Source organism: Engystomops pustulosus, chromosome 2 (genome assembly GCF_040894005.1).
Source record: "Engystomops pustulosus chromosome 2, aEngPut4.maternal, whole genome shotgun sequence".
In the NCBI taxonomy this organism is placed as follows: domain Eukaryota; kingdom Metazoa; phylum Chordata; class Amphibia; order Anura; family Leptodactylidae; genus Engystomops; species Engystomops pustulosus.
The window spans coordinates 99,946,278-99,961,089 of NC_092412.1; the positions used below are offsets into that span (position 1 = coordinate 99,946,278).

Consider the following 14,812-nt stretch of genomic DNA (forward strand, 5'->3'; position numbering starts at 1 on the left):
CAATGATTTTAGGGTAAAAACCCAATCTCCGTTTGTGTTCAGAATTTCTACATTTTTTCTTGCAAGATAAAATGTGGAATGGATTTTTAAAAGGAAAATATCTTCTGCCTTTTATGCTTCATTCTCTTTATTATTCTCTTTATTATTTTGAACTCTTCGGGAGAAGCTGTCTTTTATAGATATGCAGCCATCAGTGTGTTGGTTCAGGGTAGCATAGAGATCATGACTGTTATTTATAAGCAGTTACTCTGATGAATTCAGAAGCCATATTAGAGGATCATGTGGGCTAGACCAACATAAGGCAGCATGATTCGCTTCTCTAAGATCTTTTCTGGTGTCCTTCTGCTTTGTTATTTACTTAGAAGCACCTAGCTTCTAAATACCTTTTTAATTCTTACAGAAGCATTAAGGATTTATTTACTTTTCCAGACACTACTTGTAAATTTAGCCCTACTTTTTGTAAAATAAATAATGACCCAGTTCAATTGTGTCAGCCAAATTGTAGTAACCAAATTTTAGGGTCAATTGTTTTTTTTATTATGTCTTGATATATAATACCAGTGAATTCATATTGAGTGTATTTTTTTTTTCTCTTCACTGTACAAACTTCTTAGATTGATATTTATAGCATATTTTATCCTTAAATGATAAGAAAAAGAATAACTACTGTTTGATTCTTCCCTTACAGAGTTACTTACTTTATCATTGCTTTATCATTATAGTCTAGCACTTGTTTCACAGTGATAAAATAGTTTTATCACTTATCTGGTCATAATTGCCTATATTTGTACTAGAACATATCAGCTGCCCAACCACTTCCTGCTAAATACTGCAAATGTTGAGGCCATTGTATATGTCTGTAAGTCTACTGTACAGACATTCCTGTATGCTTGGCAGTGCATACCTATGAACAATTGAACAAGAGTAATGGATAATCCATAGCACATTAAATATTAATGGATCTTTTGTAACTTGTGGTGCGCTTAGAACGGTTTTATTTTAAGTGCTTTTCTAACTTTAACTTCCATTTGCAGTTCTTGATAATGCTATGGCTCTGACTGTAAGTCAATTGATATTGTTGCCTTTTAATGTTGTCATTCAGTGTCATTAAATTCTTCATATGTATATACAATATATTGTGGGTAATTTATCATTTTTTATCTGTTTGCCATTGATTTGGCGCAGTTGTGGTAAAAAATGCTGTTTTACAACTTTCCATTGCACCAAATGAACATAGGAGAGTGCAAAGTCACTTTCCACCACATTCATTATTTGTATAGACAAGTTTCCACAATACGGGGGAATTCATGATTTTTTTGATATGGCAAATTTCAGTTTAGGTGCAGGTTTTGGCACAAATTTCCACCAGTCCCCACCCTGGTCTATGTTGGGACTTTTAATGTTTTTTGGCGACTTTTCATGTGACAGTCGAAAACAACCCACAAAGCAAATTTATCAAGGGCCAAAGCCACTTTCATGAATCTAACTTCAGTATAACTCCAAAGACAGACATAAAACTGTCGCAGTCCCCCAGTGTAATGATAAATTATCCCCATTGTATGTATCTCTAAATGTATGATAATTTAGACTCAATTACTTATATGTTACTATATATATATATACACTCACCGGCCACTTTATTAGGTACACCATACTAGTAACGGGTTGGACCCCCTTTTGCCTTCAGAACTGCCTCAATTCTTCGTGGCATAGATTCAACAAGGTGCTGGAAGCATTCCTCTGAGATTTTGGTCCATATTGACATGATGGCATCACACAGTTGCTGCAGATTTGTCGGCTGCACATACCCGTTCTCCCGTTCCCGTTCCACCACATCCCAAAGATGCTCTATTGGATTGAGATCTGGTGACTGTGGAGGCCATTTGAGTACAGTGAACTCATTGTCATGTTCAAGAAACCAGTCTGAGATGATGACATGGCGCATTATCCTGCTGAAAGTAGCCATCAGATGTTGGGTACATTGTGGTCATAAAGGGATGGACATGGTCAGCAACAATACTCAGGTAGGCTGTGGCATTGCAATGATGCTCAATTGGTACCAAGGGGTCCAAAGAGTGCCAAGAAAATATTCCCCACACCATGACACCACCACCACCAGCCTGAACCATTGATACAAGGCAGGATGGATCCATGCTTTCATGTTGTTGACGCCAAATTCTGACCCTACCATCCGAATGTCGCAGCAGAAATCGAGACTCATCAGACCAGGCAACGTTTTTCCAATCTTCTACTGTCCAATTTCGATGAGTTTGTGCAAATTGTAGCCTCAGTTTCCTGTTCTTAGCTGAAAGGAGTGACACCCGGTGTGGTCTTCTGCTGCTGTAGCCCGTCTGCCTCAAAGTTTGACGTACTGTGCGTTCAGAGATGCTCTTCTGCCTACCTTGGTTGTAACGGGTGGCGATTTGAGTCACTGTTGCCTTTCTATCAACTCGAACTAGTCTGCCCATTCTCCTCTGACCTCTGGCATCAACAAGGTATTTCCGCCCACAGAGCTGTGGCTCACTGGATGTTTTTTCTTTTTTGGACCATTCTCTGTAAACCCTAGAGATGGTTGTGTGTGAAAATCCCAGTAGATCAGCAGTTTCTGATATACTCAGACCGGCCCTTCTGGCACCAACAACCATGCCACGTTCAAAGGCACTCAAATCACCTTTCTTCCCCATACTAGCAAGTGTAGAACAGGTAGGCAGCACTGTGAGAAACAAAGGGGATTCCGTGTGGGTGCTGACTGCTTTGGTCTGACCCAAGACCCAGTGGCATAGAAGTAGAAGAGAAGGCAGCAGCACTCCGTTTTCCTAGTTCAGGATATATTTATTCACATGTGGATACAAAGCTACGTTTCGGCTAGCTCAATGTAGCCTTTTTCAAGCAGTGAAGTCAGGTGTTACATGGCGGGTTTAAATCCCCCGCAGGATGTGACGTCATCAGTGACATTAACAAGGTGAAAATGCATAGGTATATACAATAAATGTGCCAAAATCCATGCTCATCATACTTATACAAATATTTAAAAGTACATTAGTGACATAGTCTGAAAAATAAGTGGGGAAACACTCATTATGTACAGCCGGTGTCTCAGTTTTGTTAAACATGCGATCTGCGCATATCTGCGGGTTGCGTGGCAACACCCAAACAGAACGTGTAAGTGAAGGCTGGGGGTCCCACATGTATAACACTCAGTTGTGCTGCCAAGAGAGGGCCATATTTACCAACCAGGCGAGGGATAGCTCCGGATGTGTCCGCTGCCGCTCCGCGATCGCTCGCTTGCGGCAGCATGACACCATACACCGTCTGAGTCTCACCTCTCGCGATAATCACGCGTCTGGTATTTTGGCGGCCATCGTGGAAGTGGGCAAGAGTGATCGGGGACCCATCCGCGCTGCATGTCAACGGAGGACTGGCAAGTAGGCTGTCGGCACCAGGCACAAGAGGGACCAGTGTCATATATAGCGCAGGTAGTCGGGCTATCCGTAAATACGAACCCCTGTATATAAGGGCTATCCGTAGCTTTGTATCCACATGTGAATAAATATATCCTGAACTAGGAAAACGGAGTGCTGCTGCCTTCTCTTCTATTTCTTCCCCATACTGATGCTCAGTTTGAACTGCAGGAGAGTGTTTTGACCATGTCTACATGCCTAAATGCACTGAGTTGCCGCCATGTGATTAGCTGATTAGAAATTAAGTGTTAACGAGCAGTTGGACAGGTGTACCTAATAAAGTGGCCGGTGAGTGTATATATATATATATGTATGTGTGTGTGTGTGTATTGAGGAAGTTCTTGGATCATTAAACCCCTGGTAAATATCAATAGCCATGGACCAATTTCACAGTTTCGTTTTATATTTTCCAAAAGCTTCAGCATCTGACATTCTAATCATATGTTTCTCTAAAACCTATTTAGCCCTAAGGATTAAGGGTAATAAAGAACTGCATCAAATAGTAATTACCCATCATGGCAATTTAGTAGAGATGAGCAGAACCAATGGTTGCGTTCAGAGTTCTGGTTCGGTTGTCTGACCCAGACGTATTGCCGGATTAGCGGGCATGGCCTCCTACCTTTTAAAATCAACTTTTTCAATTATATTAATGACCCTGAATTGCTACTTGAGTGGTTACCAGAGCCCCTCCGTGCTGTATGTTCACAGGCTGGTTCACTGTGCAGGAGCAGTTCCCCCCTCCCAATGAGTGCTGAAACATCCTGTGCTTCAGTGAGATTACATCATACAGTGAGATTACATGAAACAGGAAAAGTTGGAGACCTTGACTTTATCGGGGAGCAATGATCATTGCCATGGCAGTCTGGAGTATCTGGCATTGCTGAAGATCAGTAACATTAACAAATCTATAGCAAGTTCTTCATATACTGCAATACAGTAGCAGTCCAGTATAGGGTAGGTGCAATCAGACACCCTAGAGTAAAATTACCCTTGGGAGACTACAAAATAGTAAAAAGAACTGACAATAAAGAAACAAAATCATAAATATGTTAGGTATCGCTGCATCCCAAAAGTTCGATTCAAAATATAAAAATGGTTAATTCTGTTAATTGCATTTTTAACATTTTTCAACACATAAAAAATTTTTATAAAAAATTATCATAAGGTCCTCAAAATGAGACCTTACACATTTCTGTACAGCAAAGGATGAAAAAGTTATTAGCGTCAGAAGATGTGGAATAAAGACATTTTTTTGTAGAGAAAGTTTTAATTTTTTAAAAATGTGTTAAAAATGAAAGCTATATAGATTTTGTATCCCTGTGATTGTGCTGTCCCAAAGAATAAAGGACAGTGTAACAGACCGTAAAGCTATTGCATGGAGTAGGTGCTCAAGTGACAACACCCATAGTCTTTCTGGGACATTAGCATAATTTTAATAATGTATTTTAGAAGGAAGGAGGCCATGGATAGCAAATATGAGAAGACTGCCACAGTCACAGTACCTGGATCTATAAATAAGTGCCCCTAGTTTATCACGCTTGATTTTGATGGTAGATGAGGGGTGTCATTTGTCTCGTAGCCAATTTTATATTAGAATGTTGAAAAACACATGTACCATGAAAGGTGGTGCCATGACACCAGAATAGTCTTGAGCATGGATCTATTTATATGAGTCTCATGCACAGGGGCGTAAATAGGACAGGCTGGGCCCTAAAGCAGACTTCTGCATTGGGCCCCTTTCCTCTCAAAAATATATATACATATTTGTACACACACAGGTTTATACAGTCACACACATTTATACACCCAGATAAAGACACATTTATATACTTATATATACACACCAAGTTCTACACTCACATATATACATGTGTACTTATACATACATTGATGTACTTATGTATACATTTAAAAACTCATAAAAATAGTATATAGACAGTATAGTATATAGTATATCCACAAACAGTATGTACACAACCACACATTTATACACACATACAGTATATACATATCATAAAAACAAACAGTATATGTATACATACATACTGTATAGTATAAACACATACTGTATTTACACATACATACAGTATATACACCATATATACAATATAACAAACAATATACACACATACTGCATATATACATATAGCACACACATACAGTATATAGACATGCACACATAAATACATCATATACACCCATACATACAGTCTATACAGCACATACACACAATAGTATATATATACACACATACATAAAGCGCATAAACATACCAACGGCATATGCACACACGTACCCCATATACATACACACATATACATACAGCATATGCACACATACATTATGCACATGTAAATACTGACTGTCAGCCAGTTTTATCCATGGGGGGTGTCAGAGGCCGCAGATATGATTTTATGTTAAGCAGTAGCTACAGACCACATGGGTGAAGTGGACGGTAGTAAGTAGAGATGAGAGATTCCTAGTTCTGCTGTCCCCTCACCTCACATTTCTTATCTGTGCTGCTGGCTCAACTGTGTACTGTAGAAGATGTGCACTGTTATATACATATTATGTTGCACAATGTTCGGGACACTGCAGGTCCCATAGTGGCCGCTACGGCTGCTTCCCCTGTTGTTAATAATAAAAATAATTCCTTTATTTATATAGCGCACACAGATTATGCAGCGATACACAGAGCTTGCCAAATTGGTCCCCAATGGGGCTCACACTCTTATCAAACTATCAGTATGTTTTGGAGTGTGGGAGGAAACCAGAGGACCCAGAGGAAACTCACGCAAACACGGAGAGAACATACACATGTATGCTAACCAACATACATAAGGCTGTAATTCTAACCACTAAGCCACCGTGCTGCCCTAATCGTTACGCCCCTGCTCATGCATACTACCTGTGTCTCCCCACACCTATGACAAGGCATGACAACAAAGTCCAAGGGGCTTTTAACAATATTTATGAGCTCTTTCTACCTTTAAAGCGTTAATTCACTTGGCACACGTAATACTGTATTCTATAGTGTCCAACAGATATAGGGCCACCCCAGCTTGGCTATTCTTGAAGCTGAAATTGGTGTGCCATAGAGCCATGTATACTACAGCAAAGAGACAGGTCCCAGAGCTGGAGAAATGGAAATACCTTTATAAATCTTTTGTTTACGGCTGTATTATCGCACAGTACAAAATATATTACTTCATTTTAGTAGACTTGATCCAAACACGTGATATCAGAGATGCAAAGCATTAATGGATGTAAAGCCTTGTTTTCTATATATTTCTTATATTTTTTCTATCTCCGAATCTTTTATGTGTTAGTTTTCATATAAGAGTCTGTGAATAGGTAAGATATAACAGTTTATACAATCTGATACCTTCAGGTCATTTGAACAGTTTGCAAGATTTCATTTTGGAACTGTTCTCATTTGTGTGTTTAGTGTGCCGCAAGAATGTCTCTGCAGGGCTTAACAACAAGGAACATCTTCTCTAATTGAAAAGAGCCTAAATCACAGCTTAAGTGGTTTCTATGCAATCTGAGACTATGTATTGTGATTTTTCTGCTGTCAACAAAAAGTCTCATTCGGTAAAACGGAATATATTGGTTGTGGGACCATTCACATTTTGATATAATTTATTTACCAAACATGATTGCTGACTGTGATTTATTGATTAAAATTTTAGGGAAGAGTGATATTACATAATTAAAATGGAACAGTATGTGCACATAGTAAATAAATGGCATTTTTTTAAACACTCTAAACACACTAAAGTAAGTAGAAGTATTGTAATATATGAATAGACGTCTTCTCTAAATTTTCAGGAGATTTTGTTCCATTTTCTTGAAAGGAATCTTTGGCTAGAAGAGAGGTACAAAATTGGTCATCTGAGGCTTTCATTTTCATCCTTTCCAGTGTTGTCTTCCTCTCCACTTTCCATATCCATTCCGGAGCTCTCCCTCCAGCTGTAACTGCTGAATACTCATTTTGGGAATCCCTGCCTCCCAGCAGCTGAAGTCAGCATTCACATATTAACAGAAAGGATATGAAGGTTTTAAAAAGTGTCAGATCAGCGAGGCAGAGCCACCCACGGATTGTTCTTTCGGAGATAGATATTTTAATGTTTATTTAACTATGAAACTATCCGGTAAGAGCTTTCTTGACTAACAGGATGTACACAAAACTATGGGGTCATTTACGAAGGTCAGAAAAGGGGTGTGGGATAAAAATGGAACCAACTAGGCAGGGCCGGCTCCAGGTTTCAGTGGGCCCCTGGGCGATAGAGCCTCAGTGGGCCCCTTAACAGTGAACTTATGTAGCGACATTAAAAAAACTGAAATTTAAAATACCAACACACTTCCGCACAGCTATACAGCATATATACACACATATCCAGTATATACAGCACATCCGCACAGCTATACAGCATATACACACATCCAGTATATACAACACATACGCACAGCTGTACAGCATATATACACACACATCCAGTATATATACAACACATACGCACAGATAGACAGCATATATACACACACATCCAGTATATACATCACATACACACAGATATACAGCAGATATACACACACATCCAGTATATACAGCACGTACGCACAGATATACAGCATATATACACACACATCCAGTATATACAGCATACACACTGGTATACAGCATATATACACCATACACAGCATATATACACACACATCCAGTATATACAGCATACATACACAGACATATACATGCATTTACATATGTAGCAATTCTACTCACCCCAGCTGGATGTCACTCGGTCGGGACTCGGCAGCAGGTGAAGGTGAAGTGGACCGCGTAGGAGAGGGCGGTGGGATCGGACATCAGGCGCGCATTTGAAACCTGTCCTTCGATTTTCACAGATGCGGGTCATGGAAGGCAATAGAAGTCTATCTGTTCACAAATAAAACTGATGATAGGTCAGTTTTTTTTACTGATGAGGCTGGGAAACCAGGTGTTATGTTTTTAAAGCAATGTTAAACCTTCCGTTTTTTTTGCTGACGCAGAGACAAAACGGAGGCAAAACAGAGACAATGGAAACAAAGACGCAACTGATGCGCCAATGTGAAACCACCCAATTGTAGTGAGCCATGCACTGTGTCTCCTCATATATTAGACACACATGTACAGGGATAATGGGGCAAAAGCACCAGCCTTGATATATGCCCACCAATGGTTTTAAAGCTGTGTATCAATGCAAAAGGGTGTGGATGGATGAAAGCTTAGATTGTTCATAAACAGTAAACTAATGCTATGCTGATTTGATCAGAGCAAAGAAATAGCCGGCTTGTTCAATTTTACATGCCTGGTCCTATTTCACCCAATGTGTTCTGGGCCATTTTAATGGACTTTCTGGATGAAAGTGGATGAGCACTTTTAAGATAATGTAAAATGTATGTAAAATTGGTTTGGCTTACTGGTAAAGAGATGCAGCAAATCTAAAAAGCAATTTATTGCCGTAAACTAGGTGATCTAATAGGAGGTGCAAAGGTAGACTAGAGCAATATATGCGCAATATACAAAATTATAGTAAAAACCAAATCTGCATAATGATCCATAGTTCAGAAGTAAAAAAAAAATGCACCCATAACCTTGGACAGAAAATAGGGGGAATTCCTAAAATATGTTTAAAACTAAGGGGGACATTGATCATAATTTTTGCAGTTTTTTGCACAATTTTTGTTCAAATTATCTCTAATTTGCTACTTTTTCGGGTGCAAACAAAAGTCTAGGACTTATTTTGAGTCACAAAAAAGTCACAAAAATACACTTGGTCTGAGAAGGTGCACTTGAAAAAAAACTCTCCCTTTTCATTGGTGGAAAGAAAGGTCTTTGCTTCCCAAATGAAAAATAAACTCTATGCAACATGAAAAATACTTCAGCAGTTTCTATAGGATGTCATCTTTTTGAGTGGGATTATTGTCTTATCCTAATGTCCAGATCTGAAAATGTTATCAGACTCCATTTCTAATACATTATAATAAAAATGACAAAGACTCATTTGAGCAAGACATTTTTTTAGAAATCTTTAACTTTCAGTCTCTGCACTTACAACAAAATCTCGTCATGACATTGAACAAGCAGTTACTTTTTTTGTCCAAAAATGAAGCCTAAATGTTCTGTCACCTTTTCTCAATTTAGCTTCATTATTGGTCACAAATGAGATCTTCTTCGTTGGGGAATAATTTGAGACAAAGTAGGCGCAAATGAATCGAACATGTGACAATTCCAAAACAGATTTAATAAGGCAAAACTAGATTAATCATAAATCACAAGACAAGGAAAGGATCAACCCCGGCGCAAAAATAGCCAAACATGATCAATATGATCAATGTGCCCCTAAAACTTTGTTTTCTGCTGACACGTCTGTGGACTGAATAGTTGTCCATTTGTCTTACATCTAAGCATATAATGTTTTTTTCTTTTGTTCTGTGCCAAGCTCAAAATTACAATAAATTGGTTTACTTCCCAGGCTTTACGATGTATATTAAGTACAATGGGGGACATTTATCATTAGTTTTGCTGGGCTTTTTTGACAGAAAAAAGTTGTATAGGGGGTTTTTCATTGCTTAAAAATCACAAATGACTATTCCTGCCACTTCACTATACTGGCATAAGCAAAAAACTACTGCTAGTGAAAGGCTATGCAAAGCCAGATTCATGATCTGGAGCTCGGTCGAATCAGTCGGACTGTCCGACGGTACGCCCCCTAATATGTGTCCCATGGATGCCAGTGCAGCTGCGCCACAAAGGGGTGCCATGCTACGCAATCACGGCGCAGGCACTTCTTAAATCCCTGTGCAAGCTGTTTTAGCCATGAAGAATGTGCATAGTGCGACCCTTAGTAAATGTGCCCCTATGTCTTTAAGAAGCTGCAACCACTCAACATTGCCATTAACCTGCTCTCTTGCAGCAGAACCTGCTGTGGTTTTGGATGATTTAACAATTTATATAACAACGGGCAACATTGTAGCTTTCCCAATAAAAGTGCACTAGCCATCGCCACTAACAAGATTATAGAAGGGATATTTATTTCCCATGGGCTTACACTTGTATTTTTATAAGTGAATTCCAATATGTTTGTTTGCTTGCTTGTTTCTCATAAACCCTTGATTGATTTATCTACTTGCAGTACATGAGTCCACATGAGCAGACATTTTTTATGTTTTGGACTTACAATGAAGTGGATTTTATCTATTTTCTTTCTGTGTGTGTGTTTAGGTGAATTGTATCACAGACAGAAACTGTTTTCCGCAGGTATTATTAGAAAATAAGTAATGGGGCTTATATGATCTCAGTGCTCTGACTTATTTTCTTATTTGTTTTAGTTCTCTCATGAACTTTTGGACTTTTCTTATGAGTTGCAGAAATTGTATATAGAGAATATGTGATTAATATTGGAAACCTAGAAAATATTGGAAAAGTGGACATAATAATAAATTAAGATAATAAATCATATGTGTACTCTTTACTCCACGTTGGAAGGTAACATTGTATGTCGCTCTCTAAGAATAATATAAAGTATATTACTAGCACTTCTACTATATATTACTATACTGCTCCACTTTTCTGTATTTCTACATTACAGATATTAGTAATATATCTGATCAGAGAAACATTCTTCATTCTCAATTTCCTTTGGTTATTATGGACCTTTCTCCTTTCTTACTACAGCAATATTTGCCTGCATAGAAGCTCTTTGAAGGGGGAGGGGGGTATAATCCTCTTCTATCTACACAAAGCTGTGTTAAAAGTCACTAGGAAACCAAAGTACATTTGACATTGCTATTTTTGGACTGCCACAAAAGTGAATAGAGAGAGCCACCTCTCCACTAACAACAGCTAAAGGTCCCACTTGCATGGCAAGTCACAGAGATGGATACTTTAAAAAAAAATTAAAGCAGGGATCTGATCTATAAGCAACAGCCTTATTTTCCCATTAGGCACTTTGATAAATGAAGCCCCTTAGAATAATAATTGTGAGCCACTGAACCTCCACTTATTCTAAGAATCCTGCAGGGAAAGGTCATTGTTACTGAGCTAATGGTAATTATGTAGTAAGTCTGGCATTAGTGCTTAACACCATATGTCAAAGAACTACAACTTATTCTAATCCTCCTGTCTAATAGAAACATATTTTAATGAGGGTCAAGGCTATTACATTGTAAGCCTGAATATTGTGTAAAAGGTCATGTAGATTAGAAGTAACAATATTTTATTTTCCGGGTTTGTAAATTCCTAGACAATCTATAAAATATTTTTTTTACTAGTGTTTATGTAAGAAATTAAAAGCATTCATGATTCTCTATGAAATTGGATGGTATTGTACATATTATTGTGAATGTTTCTATCGGAATTTTTTGTTGGACAATAAAAGCTAGGTTTTAACAATGTACTTCATAGAGTATACATCCATCCATTAGAATAAAGGGGCTATCCACTGACAAAGATTTACCTCACTATACCTTATCTCGCCACACTTGCCACTTCACTAATTCAGTGTAATGAAATCTTCTTCCCCCCTTTTCATGAAATCAAAGGCTCCTGCTACAATTATAATTTCCATAGAATCGACTTGTATACTTTCTCTGCTGTCCAGTAGGGCATGTGCAGTCGGCTACTTGTTGTGGGGTTGTGGCTGCACGTTTCTCTGTGTGAAGAAGCTACGCTGACCAAGGGGATTGTAGGAGATGTAATCTTTTAGCAGAATGGGGGCAGCCATCTTGGCTGTGAGCTGTGAAGTGACAAGTGAAGGAAAAGAAATATACAGCCCAGGGTAGTTGGGCAAGGGTGTGTAACTATAATAAATGCAAAAGAACGGGTCAGTTTAAAAAAAGAAAAGTGCATATAGTGAGCGGAGAACCCCTTTAAGCAAGCTGCTTTATGCCTTGTCATAACCTTGCTGTTGTTACACATGCCCATGGGTGTGAATACTCATCATTTAGGTTTCAAGGTCAGGAGGAACCATCTTAATATTTGAGCAGAATATTGGTAAAAATCAAAGAAACTTACAACTGAAAAAAATACAACACAAACAGTTTCTGAATTTTCATTACTATCTTAAAGTACCGTATATACTCGAGTATAAGCCGACCCGAATACAAGCCGAGACCCCTAATTTCAACACAAAAAACTGGGAAAACCTATTGACTCGAGTATAAGCCGAGGGTGGGAAATGCATTGGTTACAGCCTCCCAGTATATAGTCTGCCAGCCCCTGTAGTATACAGCCTGCCCAACCCCTGTAGTAGGAAAAACAACAACACTGTACTCATCTTTCCGACGTCCCCCATAGGTCCTCTTCTGTCTGACTGTCTCAGACAGAAAAGGACCTATGGGTGACGTCAGAAAGGTGAGTTTTGTCTTTATTTTTTTAGTTGACTCAAGTATAAGCCGAGTTAGGGTTTCTGAGCACAATTTTTGTGCTGAAAAACTAGGCTTATACTCGAGTATATAAGGTATATAGTATATATCTGGCTGTATTGTATCCTTTAAAACCATCCAGAGGATTTTTTGTTGCCATTACCACGTGCCAAATGAAAATGCTCCCTTATTAAGAAGGATTGTGATGTAGTCTAAAACACTGCAACAGTTCACAAAAAATATATTTAAACATTTTTTGAAAAAACTGGAAATAATTGTCTTCTCACTTGTTTTGGCCTAACAGGTCTCTCCCAATTTGCTTTTCCCTTTGTAGATACTTTTAGGCAGCAGATAATCTTTATTAAATTGCAGGCAAAAGTCATTCGGAATAGTACCAACAGCATTGTGTAGAGCATTTTCTGACATATCGTACCTCTTCTGTTACCCAGTCATCTTCTCGGTGCACCAGGGGTGTTAGTGCACCATTGTTATTCTTTTATTCCATTTTTCACCTAGGATGTCAATCTCTGGCTATGCTGAGAGGCATAGAAATAAAGGGAAAAACTGAATTTTCTCTAAAATAACATATTGCTGGGAAACAGGAAAAATATGTTCGGAAAACTTATTAAATCTTCTGTGATGATTTAGTAGCTAGTAGACTCATTATAAGATGCAACAGCACGTATAGTTTGGAAAATTGTAATAACTATTAGGAAATATGTAAGTTCATATTAAAGTGCTTTAAATGTTATCTTTTCTCTCCACAGGATTATACCTTAACAATGTATTTTCAGCAATACTGGAGGGACAAGAGATTAGCTTATACAGGAATTCCTCTCAACCTCACACTTGACAACCGAGTTGCGGATCAGCTGTGGGTTCCTGACACTTATTTTCTAAATGACAAAAAGTCTTTTGTACATGGTGTTACTGTAAAAAATCGAATGATCCGCCTTCATCCTGATGGGACAGTTTTATATGGTTTAAGGTAAGCAAGACTTTAAATGATTGAATACTTTAAACTATATTGAATACAAATGAGGGGAACTGAACCCCAATGCATTAGGGTGTTAACTCTTTAAATGCCGTCGGCAAAGCCGCCAGCTGTATTGAGTTGTCGCTACACTGCCGCTGGTATTTAAAGATTAGCCAACCACAAACATCAAACCCAAATCCCATTGGATTTGCTTATCTCTAATGATGAAACATTGCAATAACATAGAAAATTGAAAATCAGGTCAAAGTTTCTATGACTTCTAGAATGATTATTGTTTCTTTTCTCCAGGAATATTGTCCTTATGCTTTTTACGTATTGTTTATTCTACTCATATTTTTGTTTTGTATTTGATTTAAGATTGTCAAGTAAAAAACACTAGAGTTTGTTATTAGATCCTTTTCATGTGAAATTCATGGAGGATTACAATAGATATATTTAATGTAACAACTGAATACAGGTCAAAAGAATATCAGTAAGAATGCTGGGGAGGGGTGCGGGTTACAGAGGGTGCAATTCTAAGGGGCCCTCAGGTGTTTCTTCTACAAATCATAGAAACCATTATGATAAATAATAAATTATGCATTGGTGCCTAACAGCTTCAAGTTACACCTCTACTTCAAGGTCTGCAGGAGTTAAAAGAAAAAGGTTGTGTGGTTAAACTGGTCTTCCCAATAAATCATTTTAAAAATTGGCTTAAGAACATTAATAAAGTTGTCCAACAGGGGGTTTTGTAAAACAACCAAATGATTCTATGCTCACAAAAACCAACATTTATAGGAAGCACCACACTGGTACAGGTGTGAGAACAAATATAAGTTCATACTGTATTTTCTTATCTTGTAAGAGGCCATAGGAAAGAGTAATAAAATGTGCGAACATTGAGGCACTTTTACAAAGGGCTGTGTCCAAGTTTTCTGTCGGACTTTGCATGTTCTTTTTGGTGCAA

General features: G+C 38.2%; 1 protein-coding gene across 2 annotated transcripts in view; it reads left to right on the forward strand.

Moving 5' to 3' along the window:
• The window catches only part of GABRB3 (gamma-aminobutyric acid type A receptor subunit beta3), a 210,762-nt gene that overhangs the window by 156,179 nt on the left and 39,771 nt on the right, over nucleotides 1–14,812 (forward strand). For both annotated transcript variants that reach the window (XM_072135693.1, XM_072135694.1), the window contains one exon: nucleotides 13,637–13,857. In XM_072135693.1, coding sequence (XP_071991794.1) covers nucleotides 13,637–13,857 — 221 coding nt within the window. The remainder of the gene's footprint in view (nucleotides 1–13,636; nucleotides 13,858–14,812) is intronic.